This window comes from Psammomys obesus, unplaced genomic scaffold (assembly GCF_907164565.1).
Source record: "Psammomys obesus unplaced genomic scaffold, mPsaObe1.curated_primary_1811, whole genome shotgun sequence".
NCBI lineage: Eukaryota > Metazoa > Chordata > Mammalia > Rodentia > Muridae > Psammomys > Psammomys obesus.
In genome coordinates this window covers 6,412,213-6,431,234 of record NW_026585987.1, presented here as the reverse complement: position 1 = coordinate 6,431,234, position 19,022 = coordinate 6,412,213, and the positions used below count along the sequence as shown (strand labels likewise).

The following is a 19,022-nucleotide window of genomic DNA, read 5'->3' as shown; positions in this document are numbered from 1 at the left end:
CTTCCTTCCTTCCTTCCTTCCTTCCTTCCTTCCTTCCTTCCTTCCTTATCTTTCCTTTCTTCTTTCTCCCTCCCTCCTTTCCTCCCTTCTTCCTTCTCTCATTACCTCCATTCTTTACTTCTTGTTTAGCAAAAACAGGAATGGAATGTCTTATTGGAAAGAGATCCTACCCCTGATTCCTTTAGACCTCAAATACCTGTTTTAGGTTTTCCAGGTGATTGGCACAACGGTTGTTGCTACAGTCTTATGGTGAAAATTAAAGAGCTTCTCACCCTGTGTGTGATTATAGGCAGGAGATGTGAAAGGCAAGAGAAGCAAGATTTTAAGGATCTGACTCACATTTGTAAAGAAATACTTGGCCAACAAGTTAACTCACTAATAGCTTACTGATTAGCAAAGAAATTAGCTAGTTTTCTAGTGTGTTAAGTGATACTGGCATTAGGTTAACTGCAGCATGGTTGAGAGGAGGGGTTCCCAGAAAGAAAGTAAATTGAATAGGTAAGAAGATGGTGGCAATGTACAGAAGAGGTTTCGATGATCAAGGTGTCTAGGTTCTCCAGGCATACGGTGAGTAGTGGCTTGGAACCTTTGCCCTCCTGCTGCACTCCTTCGTAAGGAGGAGCTGAGAAAGTCAGACCCCGGTGTCTGCACCTGCAGTATCACATCTTCCCTGTTCTGCCACCCTCTCTGTCCAGGAGCCACCCAGCTTCCTTCCTACAGTCTAAACAAACCTCATAGTGCTACTATCACTAGACACTACCCTATGGGAAACAAACGCTTTCCAAAATGGGAGAAGCATATCATTGAGAAGGTTTCTGTAGCCTCTGGATTTCCCTGGGGATCTTGCGGCTCTTATCACAGCTGCTCATATCACAGCTACTCATATCACTGCTTCTGCTCAGGCAGGAGCCTGAACAAACGCTTCTCTAGCCTGTGTGAAGGGCTAATGAGCTGCTTGGGCTTTTTAGGAGGTTCCTTCCCAGTAAGGGAGGAAATAATTGGGCTGTCATTTTATGTTCTTACTTTTTCTGAGTAATAGGAAATGAAAATTCTGTTACACATAATTCTAAGAGATCTAGTAATTATTGTAACAGTTCAAATGAGGCTTCTTTTATATGTGGAACAGATCGTGTAAGGTGAAATGTGTCTAAACAATCAGCAATTGAGCTCACCCTATTTTTTTTTAAATGACATAGTAACAGGATATGGTTAGGTGATATGGGAATGATTCGAGATGAAAAAAATTAATAGAATAACATACTCCCATACTGAAAAGCCTAGTGCTTCCTTAATTGCCTTTTCAAATTCAATTTAAGATTCCACTTGCACTTTTTTCAGTTTTAATTAAGCTCACTAATCCAAGGGGTCACCCTACACCCTTTGCAGACAGCCTTCCCAGGGGTTGGATCCTGCTCCTCTACGCAATCCTGCTTCTCCACCTTGTCTCTGGCCTGCCTTCAAGTTGGGATGCCTCCAGCACCCCATGCCAATAGGAAAATGTATGCGGACTTTTCTCCCTCTGCCTTCCTAAACCCCAATTACTCTGCTTTTTGTATTGCTTATTCCCTCTACACTTTTAACACATACAAGTCATAGGTTGCATATTTATAGTTTTGTATTTGGTTGATTTACATTACGCCATTCTTTTGTAATTCTTGTATGCAAACATTATACTGTAAACATAAGTGGAACTTTTGTCGGGGGAAGCAGTTTATACCCATTTCTTTCTCCTCCATGGGAGCTTATGCTACTGAACTCAGTGGTGAAAGCTCAAGATTGAACACAATTCTTAGAATCCTTTTCATGTTTTCTGTGCATTATGTCATTTAATCTTTACCAAAACATTTCACACAGAAATAATTGTTAACTCCACTTTAAAAAAAAAGGACAGCTAAGTACTTTGGTGTAGGCATTCCTGGGTTAGATAAAAAGTCAAGCCAGGTGAGCCACAAGAACAAACTGGTAAGTAGTATCACTCCACTGATTTTGTAAAGTTCCCGCCTCCAGGTTCCTACCTTGTGTTCCTTCCATGGCCTCCTCTGATGACTGACTATAATCTCTAAACCAAATAAACTCTTTTCTCCCTTTTGATCAAGGTGCTTTATCAGCAATTAAAAGCAAAGTAATACATTCTCATATGTACCACATTAGGAATAAATGGTGACTCTATCAGCACTTGGATGGAGACTAGAATCTTAGTTCTTTTCAGTAGAAGGAGTCCTAGTCTCTATACTTTTCTGGTGTAGATAAACATCATTATTTGGCTAGAACAATTCAGATTCATACTAGTTCATATGATGAGCTTTAGCTCTAACCTACCCCCAGCCCTCTGTTGTAGAACCAAGGTAGCAGCAAGTACTGAAGCTGTAAATCTATAATACTGAGAATCGCCCCAACTGTGCAGTAGTGTGATACTCTTGGGCACTGCAGGCTGGCTAATCTGCACAAGTCCAGCTTACCCTCACTCTTTAATAGTTCACAGTAGGAATGCCAGACATGCCCTTATCTGGGACCACCCAAGTTAGGATAATTTTGACTCATACTCACAGGAAGTTTATAGTCTAAATAATTTGCAATCAGGTCCTGAATGAAAGGATGCTTCAAAAGAATATTAACTTCAACTGGCTCCAGGTTCCTGGAACCCAGGTCATGAAAAGTCTTTATGAAGTTCTTCAAAGAAAAACAAAAGTAAAGTTAATTTACCTTGTTATTTTAAAGTGGATTCATACATAAAGTAATTCACCATAAGTTCTCCACAATACAATACACTTTTGGAGCAATTCCATGTAAACAGTCAAACCAACCTCTGTATAAATATTCTCTGTCTTTAGGGAGCTGGCAAATCTGTTAGCATCCAGCGCTTCGATTCCTCCTCCAAACACTTTGAGCAGTGTTTCCATGGAAATCTTTTCAGTGTTTATGTTTTCAGGGATTTCTTCTTCCTTTTGGTCTCTCTCATCTTTCTCCTCTTTCAGTTCCCTCTCTTCTCTAGTAACATCCTCAGCCTCAGGAAACTCTTCAATGGGACTCACAGTGGAGATGGAGATCTGTCAATTAAGTGACAACAGCATGAGGTCAGACTGAAGTGCTTCCAGCAATAGACACATTTTTCTCAACCCATTCACTAGATAAGGACTGTGGAAATGAAGGCCAGTACTTATTACAAAAGCCATTAAACAAATTATAGAAAAAAATGCACTGGCTACCTTCAAAACCAGTGTCAAAATCCAAGAGCAGCTTAGCTTATAGTGTCCAGAAGTCTCGGTGTGGGGTGTATCCCATTCATCTCAACCCCTCTGCTTACTACTTACTATTGCTTACTACTACCAGCTACACAAAATCCCTCCAGAAGGGTACAAAGAAGTAAAGTGTAAATGGTCCCTGACTTTGCATTTGACAGTATTGCCTTTTGAAACTGACTTCAGTTGAGGTTGTGGCAAGCTGATTTCCCAGTAAGGTTGGTATTATTACGGATGCTTTTCAAAATTTAGTTGAGGGATATGAATCCAGTTGCTCTCATTTGATATGAATCCAGTTGCTCTCATTTAAGATGATGATGTTTCTGAAACAATATCTTATATGTCAAAAGCCATAACACTAATTGTACTTCTCGAGCCCATAGTTATATCTAAGAATGATCCTGAATAAATATTTATGGACACAAAAAGTTTTGAATATGGAAGAGAATTTAGTGTTATAATAAAAATAGATGACTTATAATTCCCAAAGTCGATGAATACTGAGAGAAATTATAGTATTGTGATTAGATTAATTCTGTTACAAAAATTATGCTTTGGAATAATACCCAGCCTAACAAGAATGTATTCACAGAGTAAGTTCATAAAAAATTCCCAGAAAACATAGTAACAGATACACCAGAATCAATATTTTGTTATTCGACCAACTATCATCAAATAAAGGACACATTATATTAAGTGTCAATACCAGTCACCAGTGGAGGTTAAGCTAGTGATTTCCATATTCTTTAAATTTTCTGCAGTAAATTTGTATGTATAGGGTCACACATGTGTTTTTTTTTTAATGATAAAATAATCGATCTTTACTTGTTCAGCATAGAGAAAGGAACAGTTTGTAATTTTAGTTGGCCAGAAATCTGAGATCATGTGGATTTTGATTTTCCTTTACCACTAGGAAGGAGAACTGATAATTTAGGAGAGTGCTGATATCATTAAATACACAATTCAGTTGATTCATTAGTTGTTAGATAAGTGCTTCGTAAACAAATGTGACATGTCATACATGACAGTATGAGGGCACTAAGTTAAGCCTATGGTAGATATGTGTACCCATCGAGGGACTGTTACCAGTGTTGAGAAGATGAGGTGCAATTGATTTAGCTTGGGGACGTCACTTTGCCTTTGCTGGGAGTTTATATCTTTTACTAAATAGGGAATTTAATTAAAATTTGAAAAGGTGGTTACAACTACTGAATATTTGGTAATATATTACGCACTTAGTAAAACATACATTTTCACCTCTTTTCCACTCACAACAATTAAAAAGCTCCACGTTTGAAGTAGGAAATAGGTGGTCATCTCTTCACCTTGGATTCTTGGTGATTACTTCTTTATTACTCATTAATAGGTTCCTGGGTCAGTAAAACCTTTGCTATGGTAAGATGAATGTAGAGAGGACATAAAATGTCTTGCAGAGTGGGTGCAGAATGAATGCATGCTAGCACAGAATGTAGCACAGATGCTGTGGCCCACAGACCTGTGGGTGGGCAAATCACTATTTGGTTGGATAAGCAGTTTCAAAGTTAGGAAAATCTGGTTTCTCTGCCACTGTTTGCAGAGAACTAGGGAAGCACTTCCTTTTTAAAGACCCTACACATGCATCGTGGAATTAAAAATTTTTGATCTAAAATCTAACAATTTAAGTAGGCAACATTTTAGGATAGGTGGTTCCTAACTTACTAATGTCAGAGGTTTTGTTGTTGTTGTTGTTTTGTTTTTTAATTTTTTAAAGTACCTGTTGCCTTTGCCCTTTGGGACTTGTAATGCATACGATGGCCAAAATGTAAGAGAAACAAGAAGGACAGCATTGGTGTTTTGGGAGGAATAAAAGGCTTACGCAAAAAGAGGGTTCACTTTAACAAATACCGGAGAGAGAAAACAGCCGTGGTGGCCGGAAGAAAAGCCAGTGCTTTTGAATAATTCGCGGTGGCATCAAGGCAGAGAGACACATGGCCTTTCAGCAGGGGCACAAAGGAACCCTTGGGCCCTGTGCTGCACTGCCCTGAGCCACAGAGACTGATGGCAAAGCCTGACAGGAAGTCTGTCCCCGCCATGTGCATCTCCCCAATAGTGCATTTCTGTTATCATTTCTGCTCGGGCCGGATCTCCTAACACAAAGTAGAATGTTGGTTCTGAGAAGTAAAGCAGAGGACCAAAGAATAAATAGAATCGCATATGCTTTGAACTCCAGGGTCTCAAACATGCTGCCAAGAGGGTTAAATAAGGCCTCAAATATGTGGGAGTTGCAAGCTAACAATTTACTAGAATGTAACATCACTGTTTCCTACCACAGGGGTTTCAGAATTAGCTATTTCCTTAAAATTTCACTTACTTAAGGATTACAGTCACTAAAACCAGTACATTCTTGATAAGTGCCTTTGCTCTTGGGCTTTTTATAAATTACTGAAGAAGACATGGCTTTCTGTAGAAGGTCTGAGCCACATTGAATAAAAGCAGCATGGCAGCAAAGATACAGAAGGGGGAGAAATATAAGAGGATTTTCAGTTATCATAATAACATAGGGAGAAGGCAAAGGCAGAGATATGATTGAGTGCCTTGAGAGGGCATAGAGATTGGTCGGAGGTGTTATTTCTGAGTGAGGTCTTTGCAGACTCCTGGGATGAGGTTGCCCAAGAAACTAGAACAGTCAGAAAGGACTCAGTAATGGAGTGGCATAATTGGGCATAAAATGCTATTCTGTGGGAATGAGTAAGGTGGGCAGCTCTTGTGTTTCTGAAGTGCTTAGAGTTCAGTCCAAGTCTGAACAGTCCCCGAAGGCTGAAGAGAGACATACCCCACCCTCCTCAGAGATCCCTCCTTGATCTCTGCTGCCTAATAGTTGTCCAGTTTCTGGACAATGTCCTTGTGCTTCCTGCATGTGGACACTAACAAGAGGTAGTGAGCAAGTCAGGGACACCGGGAAGACAGAACACCTATTCCAGGTGGCTTGGAGCCACACACCACAGTGGTTGCCTGTTGTAGCTGTTGGTACAATGTTCTTGTGGAAAGGATACAATTTACCCTTGTCCATTCAAATGCTGATTGCTCTCCCCCACTATCTGGTTTCAATCAGGTCATTGCATTGTGATGCTTATTCTAAGCATCACTTGTCTCTAGTTTGTGTAAACATGCCACCATTTGTTCTCTGTAATTGTCAATTAAACAACCAGCCAGTACTGAGCAATGGAAAGACTAGGGTGGGACATCCTGGTCCAGATGGGAGGAGAAGGGAGTGAGTGGGAGGAAATGGAGAGGTAGATCAGCAGGAAAGGACTTGGAACCATGAGGAGAGATGAACTGTACCTAAGATATGACTAAAAGCAAGTATAATGGGTGAAATCTGAATGGTAGGAAACTGTGGGCTTGGAGGTTTAGGATGGAGTAACTATTGCCCAGCATTGTGTTCTAGGTTAATTAAATAAATCTTAGTTTCTGTGTGGTGATTTGGATATACAGAATAACCACTGTTTAACTAAAAGATAAATCAATAATAAATATTGATAATCTACAACATATAGCGATGGCTTTGGCACGGCCTCTCAGTCTTTGCTCTTTCTTACTCTGGGAAGAATTACTTGCTCCTCTCCTTGTATCCTTTCTCCAACAGCTGAGCCTTTGTTTCTTCCACCACTGCACCCCTTCTTTTTCAGCTCTATTCACAAGCATGAGCATTTGCTCTGTGCAGATACTTTGGAAAGCATGCGACAGGTTCCAACTTGACCTAGACTCCAGAGGAAGATAATCTGGCCACAGGAGTCAATGGATGAACAGAGCCCAGCCTAGTGGGGTTGCAGAGCTAAGAAGGAAGGGAGACAGGAGCCTTCATCCTTCATTCAGAAGTTATCTACCATTGATGACTGCTCACAAATGAACAATTAGTTTTCTCCAACAGAGCCTCATTGCATATAAATAAAATTCTCTTGGGGCCAGGTGCCCCATGCCCAGCAGTGACGGCCAACACAAAACAAACTCAGCGGTATCTTTGGAGTTTTTTTTTTTGTTGTTGTTTTTTTGTTTTGTCTTATACTTTGTCAGGGCTTAAAACTTACAGGTCCTTTGCACATGTATTTTGGGTTGCAATTTTGTGTTTTTGTGGTATTTTTGTGTGTGATAATATGTGTGTATGTGTGCTTTTTGTGCTTTTCTTGGTTCTTTTTCTTCATTTTTTTTAATTTTAGCTTTATTATTATTATTATTATTATTATTAGAAAGAGAAGGTGTATATTTGCGTGGGTGGATAAGTGGGGAGGATCTCAGAGGAGTTAGGGGAAGGGAAACCATAATCAGAATATATTGCATTAAAATATATTTTCAACTAAATATATGTTTGTATGTTATAAATAAGAATATATGTGTATAAACATATATATTACCTCCCTATATATGTATATATTCTATTACCTCCCTGTTTGGAACATCATTGTTTTGTTTCTTAGGGCATAGATTAGGCAACTAGATGGCATCCCTTCAGAAGAGAAAAAATTGTCTTTTAATCTATCAGAGACCTGAGGCTAAGCAACGAGCTTGATTTACGAAATCGAAGAATTTCAGTCCAGCGTTGTCAACCTCCTTTCCAGAACTTGCTCTAAGTCTGAGGACGCAGAGCAAGGGCTGGTACCTACTGGCAACTAACACACTGGCTTCAGTCTGCAGAATCCAGAGTAGAAGGTGCCTTCATGGAAGTTACTGTGTAAGCAATGTAGGTACCAGAGGGGACAGGTGGGACAGAGAAGTGCAGCCATCATCCGAGATCAGGGAAATTCTCTGACCCTGGGACAGCCATTGCACCAAGACCTCGGGCCAGGCTGTAATGTAGGATTAGTCGTAAATCCAGTATTAATTTAAGGGAAGCACAATCTATATGGGGATATGGAGACATCACCATGAGAGGGCCAAATGCCCACCCAAGGAGAGCTGGCTATATCTAAGTTAATTATGTGGGAAAATTCTGAAGTGGCTTTCTATTGCAGAAAAAACCCAATACTCCTTACTTGTATATTTGATACCTACCACATATATGTTGAATCATTAGCTACAGCTTATGCATCTGAAGATCCCCATGTCAGCTTATGGGGTACCAGTCTGTCCTCACTCTAGTCTGGTGCTTATGGACAAACTTCAGGTTCAAATCTACTAGAGCCTCTCTCTTCCTACAAGTGAATGCTGTCCGGGAACTCTCTCATTTCTTCCTGATTATCTCTATTTTGACAGATACATGTGAAAAGGCAATAGGAATGGCTGAGACCCTGGAGGGTCTGGACAACAGCCCCCTCCCACTGTGTCCACATATTCATGTGGGTAGTGTGCCAGGTCTGAGCTTACTTCAGATACAGTTTTCACATACTCTAAAATGCATGGATCAGGTTTAATAATCCACTTCATTTTTGTGTCTCATGATGAGTACTTGTTGCAAAACCCAGTCTAGTCTGCTGCATGTAGAGCAGACTTCAATCCTACTGAGGGACTTTGAAGGGATGTTAATTTTACTACAGAAGTGGAGGGCTTTGAGTTCCCTGACTCTTATTAAATTGAGGAAGGTTTGCTGGAAGACCAGGTACATGTAAAGCACTGTGTTGAAGACCCAGAAAAATATGGTGAAGAGAAGTGAGTGCCTGCTGTCACGAGTTTCAATTCTTCTGGCATCCTCCTTCTGGCATCCTCGCTTCCACCCAGAATACACAGTTGTTGTGTTTGTGCCATGTAGTTACCTTTTCTGCAGTCAGCATAGGTGTTTCAATCGGCTGGAAGATGTGAGTCCCCACAGCCACACTGAGAGCCCTGTAGACCCCTTCCAGAGTGTCCGGGTGGCATGCAAAATACAGCAACATCTGAGTGTAGTCGAGCTGAGGTGGATCTTTCTCAAAGTCAGCAAACAGCCTAAAGAAGAACTGTCAGACATACAATTTGTAAATGCACATAAAATGGGTTCACTGTGGCAGTTAGGAGGTAGGCAGGCCTACCTACCTACATAGAGACTCCAGATGAGCTTTACCTAGATTTACACAAGTGTGAGACAGCAAGTGGCCATTTTATCAGGCCACTAACTCTGTGGTAGTGGCTATATGACATGACCATGAAGACAGATCCACTGCTTAGGTCATTCAACAAATGCTTATTGAGTACCTTAATGCACTATGCATGGACTTTTAAAGTCTTTAAAATACAACTAGTAAGAAGATGCCAGCCTTGAGAAACAGTGTCTGCTAGACACAACACTGATGCGGTACTGAACTTAGTGCAGTGGTTAGCTGCACAAGATGGCCCATCAACATCTCACCACAGAAGGAAGGGGCAGAGCCTCCTGAGTCCCTACCCATCGCTTATTAACATTTGATCATTTCATGGTGACAGGGAGGCGTGGCAGTTTCTTCAGTGGTATAATTATGTAAACTGCCCATGCTCCAGTAAGTGTCCACCCGTCCGTGCTCGTACAGGCAACCCTATTTAAATTCTGTGGGTCACTTATTCAAAAAGACAAAAGTAAGAGGGAAGAGGGTGACTTGTTGGGAAGAAAAGGGTTTCAGTAGGGAGAAGGGAGGAATATGAGACTGGATAATAAAGGCTGGAAATACTTTTATTTATTATATATGTATAAATACATATATTTATCTATGTAACTGTCAATGGGTAAAAAGTGACATAAAAAGCAAGCAAGCAAACAACAAAACCCCATAGTATGGGGGATGTAAGTAGTGTGGTGGGGACCTCACAGTTTAAGAGGAGCAAGTAGTGTTTGGTTGCATTTTATGATCCCTCAGATGTTCAGAGTGATGCTGAGAATCCCCAAGGTTGGGTGTGGTGTGTGTGCATACGTATGTGTCCGTATGTGCATGTGCGTGTGCATGCGTGAAAACTTCACTCTGCTCATCTTTTCTGTCCTGTGGACACCACACAACATATATGCACGTGTGTACCCACCTACCCTGCCACTCATCTTTGCTCATGCAACTATCTCTTCCTCAGATTCTGCAGTCTGCCTCCTTTCCTCCATATAGTTATCTGCCAGTAGGTTAAAGCCATACTTTTCTATGTACCTAAAGCCATTTCCTGTTTCACTACTGGATAAACAGCTACAAACCTGGTCCTGGATTGATATATTTTCTATGTGGCATGATCATCAAGTAGACGATTTGTCCCCAAGGACTGAGGAACCTATTCATATTACTGGAAGATGTGCTCCTAAAATCATATGGAAACTACCTTCTGAGAGCTATATATGAAGACAAGGGTGGCAGCAATGCCCTGAAGAGGCAGGCAGATGTCTGTGAGTTCAAAGGCACCCCAGTCTACATATGGAGTTTCCGGCCAGCTAGGGCTACATACTGATACCTTTGTCCCAAAGAAAGAAATGGATTATGGGATAATTTATCTCAACCCTCCACATTAAAAGTATCAACAAACAACCATTAACCCCAAATGCCAACCACATATCTCAGACCTTGCCGGTAACCACCTGGCTGCTCCTTCAACTTAAATGTTATAAAGGTGTTTTATCCAAATTTGAACTTCCGTTTTGAGCTAATGACTAAATAGAAACAGAACCATAAATATATTATACAGAATTAGCTGTGATGTCTAAATTTACAACTCAGGTTTTCTACTGTATTACCACATGTGGTTATGCTTGGGTACATACATACATACATACAAACACACACATACACACACACATATATTTAATCATTTATATAGAATGACTTTCAGATTTTAAAGTTCTGCTTCTATTGTGGCCTCCCAGATACTGCTATTATTGATACTGAGGATAGCAAACTACTTATGGAGATGGGTAATATTTCATGTAAATCTTGCTGGGTTTAACAAAATGAAAGGAAGTAGATGGAACAAATACTTGTAGAATGACAGAATTTTTTACCACAGTTTTAGAATTAGAAGATGTTGATGAATTTTATTATTGGAAGGATTGAATATTAAATATGAAAAGAAATCTGAAATTCAAGAGAGTCCCTGGACATTTCCAGTAATTATATTGGTAACAGAAGATTTTGGTCTGTCCCCTCCCCTAGAATTTCTCTACAAAGAATGGTTCCCTGAATGAATATTAAAGTTTGGACTTTGATATCTTTTTCAATTTCTTTCTTTATAGACTTGAAGTTTTTTTATACAGGTCTTTCACTTGCTTGGTTAGAGTCACACCAAGGTATTTTATGTTATTAGTGGCTATTGTAAATGGGAGTGGTATAAGGGGAGAAGGGTGGGGTTGGGAAGAGATGGAGGGGGCCATAGCTGGGATATAAATTGAATAAATTATAATAAATGATAATAATAAAATAATTAAAAAGTAGATCTGCATTACCCATGCATGTGGGAGATCTGTGGAAGCAATAAAATGTGATTTCTTACATTGTCAAAAAAAAAGTTTGGACTTTGGGGAAACAACAAAGGATCTAAGAAGCAAGAACAGAATCAGGGGAGACTCATCAGCTCAAGTGGAAGAACAGAAATAAAATAACCATTGCCACATACTGCATAAAAATTATTCATGGTCAGCATGAGTTTGAGTTTCCATGTGTAATCACAGTACTTGAAAGGATGATACTGGGTCAAGAATGCTGTATGTTCTAGGCACCAGCCTGAATTACAGAATGATAATAATATCAAAAAATCAATAATAACAATAATAATAATAATCTTATTAATTACCTTTATAAGATGATCGTGCCTATTGAATGGCAAGGGTTCGAGGGGATTTTCTGGAATTTTTACATCTTCATCTCCTGTAAACCACAGACCAGCCTACAGACAACACACACACACACAGAAAAAAAAAAAAGAATGAAAATCCTCAACATATTGTGCAGAGGTGTAACAGTTCCTCTTAAAGCCAAAGATGAAAACAATACTGTTTTACTTTCTACCCAGTGGTCTCTGAAATATAGGGTAGAGTATACACAGAGAGTCTGGATAAAATACTAGATTTGCATTTACATTTCTTTTAATGTCGTCCTTTCATTATTTTTATTTTCATATGTGGTAAAGTATGTGTTAGTGCTGTGTACCCACATGTGATACAGAAATAAAAGTCAACAGAGTAGGGGTGTTAGCTATGTTTTAGTGTTTGAAGTATAAAAGTCATTTGGCAGTTACTACTGTAGCTTAAGCACCTACTGACTATACTTTGGAGGAGTCTGTTGTTGATAACAGGAGCTCTCATTTCCCATATTCTGATCATATCATCTAAGTTTCTTCCTTTTCCTATTTGGCAATGCTTCCACCATCTTTTCTTTCTTTCCATTTCCAGTGCTACTACCTTGTTATAGAGCCATATGACCTCTGCCATACACCAGCCACTCAGTAAACTTAAAAGTTTGTTTCTAGTCTTCCTCTTGTTTCAGATTTTTGTTAAAATGTGATTCTATAGAATTGCCCGGACTTTCAATGTTGCTACACTGTTCTCTGCTCAGATCCAGTGTTTGATCTTGGTCTTCAGGTCATATCATTCTGTCAGGAGCCATTAAATGAGATCATTAGAGAGGTGGGCCTTCTGGAAGTAGATCTGGTATTTTGTAAGATCTATACCATGATGCACCCCAGAATTGCTTCAAATCTCTGACAACCCTGTCATTTTTGCACTGCTGCATCTCTCTAAAATCTGGTAGGGTATAAATAGTCACTTTCTGGGTATTTACCCACTCTGATTGGACAAACTTCCTATGAGATCTTATTGAAGATGTACTGTTGTTCAGACGAACTCATTCCTGATTAGGGAATTCATGATTTGATTCAACAACTTTAAAGTTAAATTGTTTTAGAACTTCATAAACAATTTTAGAAAGTTTATGGCTGCAATAAATACCTTTAGGAACCTCCATATGCCTCACTAGGAGACAGGCTTATGGCATATTTGTAGCCTCAGATAGTCTTCATTTACGAATCCTAGTATACGCTATAAATATAGGCAAGTTGGTTTAAACTTCCCATGAACCCAAATTATACTCAGACCACCAAACAATGCCTAATTAAGTACAAACCTTAATGTCAAAATATATACAAACTATTCTGTTGTAATTCCTTATACTTTGTCACCTTATGGCCTTATATACTGTCAGTTTAAATTTATTTTGTTTCTTAGCATGAAAGACAGATAAAATTATTGTACTGAACTCACTATAAACTAAGAAATAGCTGGAAAATGTGTAGCCACGTCAGTCATAGTTGAAAAGAAAAAAGACATATATTCTTGTAACTTTTAGACCCTGTCAACCTTTAGGCCTTGTCAAACTTTGTCTCTCTGAACTCACTATGAACTTATATAATGGATACATAGATAAGAAATGTTTAGTTTTAAAACATGTAACCTGTTATATTTTAGAATTCATCTATTTTTGTGATTAATTACCTTTTTGACTATGAGGTAATTCTTTTTCTGGGATCTTTGTCTCAGAGGTATAGAGCTATGACCATACAATAAACTTTGACAGAATCCTGTTGGCAGAAGCCAGGTGGTGGAAGCCTGCTGGAAATTGCTTCATCCATGAGTTGTAACTATGTATACAGATATGTGTTTACATGTAAATATTTCCATCTGTCTGTTTTTGTACATATGTTGCATGAGTATATGTCAATTGTATGTGTGTAAGGAGCTACTTCTGTATCGTCCATTGAATGCGTGTATGAATATGTACATGACTTATTAATATGACTTATTATTAATATTATTAATATTATTAATATGACTTATTATTTGTATATGTGTCCATATGAGCTGATACTACAGGGCTAGTAGCCTAAACTTGCTGCATTTTCTGTAGAGGAGCTGCTAACAGAAAGCAACATCATTGTCACATGTAAACTTGTGGAAACTTGTTGAAGTTGAAGTTTTTAACTTCCTCTTCCTGTTCCTTGATCATGTGTACATGAATGGTCTTTGCTTACTTTCCTCTTTTCTTTTTCTTTAGCAGATTCAGGATCCAACTATCTGCCTAAGATAAGCAGGGAAAAGTTTACTTTATCCTGCGGAGGCCTCCACAGTACCCTGCTCCTGAACAGGAGTTAATCTTAGATCAAAGAACCTTTTTTACAATCCCTTGCAGGTTTGACTAGAAACCTTACAGTTCTGGCTACAGGAATAATGGTGAAGGGTTTGGGTTTTTCTCCATAGCAGCAGTGCAGCCAGTTCCTAGACCTAGAGAAGGAGTCCTAGGTTTCCCCCCGCCCCATTTATTTTTCTTTAAATTTCCTCTGTTATTGGTTGCCTGAGCCACCAAACAGGGGATCTGCATCTTGTCCCATATCCTACCCTGGACCCTAGACTCCGGATCCTTGCCAAAGCAGAGAGAGAGATTAGCTGCAGACTGTGGCATTTACCATTATCATCTGTGCCTAAGGTGACTTCTAGATTCTGTTTCACTCATACAGATTAATATTTATTTCTAGACCAGACATAGATTACACTAGCACAGAGAGACTCCTTTAATCTCTATTTCCTTTAAGCACCATCTTGCCCTGACTATAGTACAACCTTGGCACTTCTGCCATTTCTTTTGAGTTATTATTCATGCCTGTCATTTGTCACCCTGCATAAATAGTTGAGTTGAAAGATTATATCTTGAGAAGCTTGAGTTTTATATCTGGTAAGCACACACACACACACACACACACACACACACACACACACACACAAACACAATGTTGTAAGGAGGTTGTCTTCCAGAGTGACAACCAGTGCTTAACACTATCTACTAGCAGGATTCGCTAGGTTGCCTGACTTGGTTCAGGCCTATGCTTAACACCTTCTTTACTTCCTTCCAAGAATTATAGCACTTTTGCCAATTATAGTGGTAGCTTTGGGTTTCCTGCAGAAGAGAAGCATTTTTTTCTACAATGAAAAGGAGACTCTTCACAACTAACAGAAATTAAAAAAATACTGTATCTGACAAGAAAATATGCTCTATGATATTATTAGCAAGGTACTCTGTGGAGGAAATGCCAATGAACTTGAAGACACAACAGAGAAAAAACAATACAAATAACTTGAATAAAATTGTAGTGATATGAAATATGCAGCTATGTTGTAATGTGCTTAAATTGAGAAGCAACATTCAGTTAACTGTGTATTGCCTTATGGGATTAATAGGTGATTTCTCTTTAAAACATCAAAAAATTCTTTGTGTTCTTATACTAAAACTTGACCAAAGAATTTTACACTATTTGTGTTTCTTTAGAGAAGTTTTACTATGTTTATTTTGGTCCTAGAGCATCTGAATGATTGAGTCCATGGGAAACTTACATTCTCATAGGTAAAAAATGAGTTGGTGCTTTAAAAGTATAAAATCAATTCTGTTTGTTCATTTCTACATTATACAATTCTATAGTCTGAGTATACCTCTACATAGGCATAGGACAATTTGGCTAGTGGCAGCAGGTCCAAGAAGCAAAAGGCAAATAAGACTTTATACTCATTACATAACCATGGATCAGATTCGGAACAAATTTTAGGAGTTGCAGGAATAGGCACATGACTAAATGGCTATTGTAGTGAAGTTGCAAATAGTCAAAGGAGAAGGGTAGACCAACAAAAAGACAGCTCTTTCTTCTCAGAAAACTGGATTCCAGCACCACAGTTATGTTATTTTACTGGTCTAATGTAACATATTTAATAGATCACATAAAATTTCTTCTAGAAATGACTTTAATTTTTCCCCCATGAAACATCAGTGTGTGTGTGTGTGTGTGAGAGAGAGAGAGAGAGAGAGAGAGCCATCAAGTGTTAGAAATCTGAAAAAAGCATGTAGTAAAGTCAAGTACACATTCAATGTTCTGGGACATCTGGGAGCAGGAAGCAAAGGGAGACAATCAACAATTCTCAAAACACAGACAGCAATCATATGAGTACTTCAGTGCTCCTAAATGCATCTGGTCTAGCATTCTTTAAAAAACTTACACTTTTGGTAAAGGATGATTCTAGTTTTGGATCAGCATTTTTGGAAATGTAAAAGAGGTTCAATTTTACAACCTGTGTCAATCACAACTTATCCTAGGTTTGCTCAAATTTTCACTCCTTAAAAATCTTAAGCCATCTGGACACTGTATAAGTTTTGTTCTGTTGCTTTCATTTTCAAATAAAGTCATAATGAATTGTCAGCAGTGGCTGTTGTGGTGATTTTTCTTTCTAGTCCCATGTGTCTGAAATAATGATTCATGAGACTCAAAATATATATTTACAAATACCTAGGCCATATAGCTAGGCCCTTCTCTGACTAGCTCATAACTTAACTTAAATAACTTAAAACAACTCATTTATACTAATCTACATTCTGCCACGTGGCTGATTACCTCTGCTCAGGTACCACACATCTGCCCTTCATGTCTTCATGGGCGAATTTCCCATGCCTAGTTCTATCCCAGAATCCTTTCTGTCTTCTAGATGTCCCACCTCCTATTTCCTTCCTCAGCAATAGGCTGTTCATGTTTTTTTTTTTTTTTTTTAATAATTGACAGGCAATGCATCCATACAATACACAAGAGATTCCTTCAACAAGTGTCAACATTCCTAATTTGCTGTTGGAGAAGTACGTACATCAGAACTCAATTAGCCAAACTAGCATCTTGCTCAGCCAAAAAGAAACTCATTAGGATTCAAGTGTTTCTTCATTTAGTTCTATATGTGAGACAGGAACCCCTAGGTTATCTAAGAAAAACGATGCCACCTATTAATTTTAAACAAGACAAGATAGGAAGCTCTGTAAGCTTTCAGTGATGAAACATGGAAGATAAATCCCTACAGACAACCACCCTTCTTCAAAGTTAGGGCCCTATAAGTGATTCCATCCTTGTTGTGTCTCGTGATATCAAAAGGTGAACAAATCACATTCAGTTAACAGATGAAACAAGTAATTCAAGCACCCTTATCCGAGAAATTTCATTGTCAATCATAACATTCAAAATTCTCAAAAACAGATTAAATTTCACATATTTGATTTGGTCTATCTATCTATCTATCTATCTATCTATCTATCTATCTATCTATCAACCTATCATCTATCTCCACTTTCTTCCTAATGAAAAACTAATTTCTATAATCATCTATAATCTGGCTTTCTAAAAATTCTAGAAATCCTGTACTATAACCAGACCCAGTTATATTCCACTCACCAAGTCCAATGAGCAGGTACTGTGTTCTGGGTTACCAACTGTCCATAGGTGATTTCACCTGTTTATGTTTTCAACATCTACTTCCATGGCCTATGGATCTGCTATCAGATGGGATATTTTTGCCTGCATATCTATAGACATTTTAAACTCAATCTGTCAAAAAAAGTCCCACTATCCACTAACTTCCTCATTCCAAAAGAAAAAAAAAATAACAAAAACAAACAAAAAAACAGAAACATCCTGCAGGTGTGTTTTTCACCACTCCCCTTACTATCCTTGGGGGTAGAGGGTACCAAGAAGTGGATTATTTATAACTCTGATGATGGTTTTAATATACAGCCATGGGCAATAACCACTGGCTGAGAACTCAGGAGAAGAGTAATGAAGGTTTTGTGACTTTATTAAGGACACTTAGTTCTGCAGAAAATTTTGGCTTTATTTTATTTTTCTGATGCTTTCCCTGTGGTTGGAAGCCAAACTTCTGCCCAGGACTTTGACTCTGTCTGTGTTGCATAAATATATATGCTTTTAAGAAGTATAAGAGTGACCTGAAATGTGTTGTGCTATCAGTTAGCTGGGTACCTGTGAAGAAAAAGTATGCTGGTCTACCTGCATATACTGTTCGAAGGTGATGGTGCCTGTCTGTGCTACATCCATGGCCTTAAACCTCTGCAGGGTCTCCAGGAGCTCCTCCTCCAGCGGGATGGGCCATGGCATGGCTGCGACCATCAAGAACTTCCTCCAGTCCACGAACTCTGAGTTGACTGTTAATAAAGATGTTATCTCCTGCAACTGGAAGAAAACAGGAAATCTCACTGGAATGTTGGTGTAACTAACTCCTCCTAAGGCTTTCAGAGTTTGGTTCCAAGTGAAGGATTTCATATTGTCTCGCAGAGCCAGTAATAACTGATCCACAGCAGCCAATAACTAGAAGAGATTTCAATTTTTTGTTGTTTTGGCATTCGTGGTTTTTGTTTACTGTTACTCATCCAATTTGCTCATGTCAGTTAACCTTGTATCTTTACAAGTGGAAGGTTAAAGACCAGGGATATAAGATACTAACAGGTTATGTGCTAACTATTTAGTTCCCTAGGACTTTCACAATGAGATTATGATGAAAATCAAGGACTTTCAAAGTCATCTACTGTTACTTGTCAAGGTAGTTGTAAACTGGTCATAATTAGGCCAGTGTCTGAAATATTTCAATGTTAGGTCATTGATAATGTGGTTTACCTCAGTCATTTAAATTTCTTTGATTTCTCGATAGTGCCTCAAACTGTGTCAGTACCAGTTACGTTAGGACTATTGTAAGGTTGGCATTAGGGGCTTTTCGATCGCAAAGAAAGCAGAAGCTTACATCAGGTGGGGTGAGGTGACTCCAGCTGCTGGGAAGGCTATTCGTTCCAAAGTTCAGGGTCAGCAAATCAAGCAAAATGTCTGTGAATGCTTTATTTCCTATTATGCCTACAACACAAGAACACATGCATTTATGTATTTGTTTATTGCCATTTGTACTGCATTACAGCTTATTCTGTTAAAACAGAAACTATGTATTAACTTTCTAAATTCCTTAGCACTGCAACCTTTCCAGGAAAAGAAGCTACTTAAATAAAATAAAATAAAATAAAATAAAATAAAATAAAATAAAATAAA

General features: G+C 38.7%; 1 protein-coding gene across 1 annotated transcript in view; it reads right to left on the bottom strand.

The window, feature by feature from the left end:
- The window catches only part of Spef2 (sperm flagellar 2), a 209,068-nt gene that overhangs the window by 3,297 nt on the left and 186,749 nt on the right, over window positions 1-19,022 (bottom strand). Inside the window, exons 31-36 of the mRNA XM_055601065.1 lie at window positions 18,727-18,833; window positions 17,979-18,161; window positions 11,919-12,011; window positions 8,966-9,145; window positions 2,805-3,047; window positions 2,548-2,670 (exon numbers count right to left, since the gene is read on the bottom strand). Coding sequence (XP_055457040.1) covers window positions 2,548-2,670; window positions 2,805-3,047; window positions 8,966-9,145; window positions 11,919-12,011; window positions 17,979-18,161; window positions 18,727-18,833 — 929 coding nt within the window. The remainder of the gene's footprint in view (window positions 1-2,547; window positions 2,671-2,804; window positions 3,048-8,965; window positions 9,146-11,918; window positions 12,012-17,978; window positions 18,162-18,726; window positions 18,834-19,022) is intronic.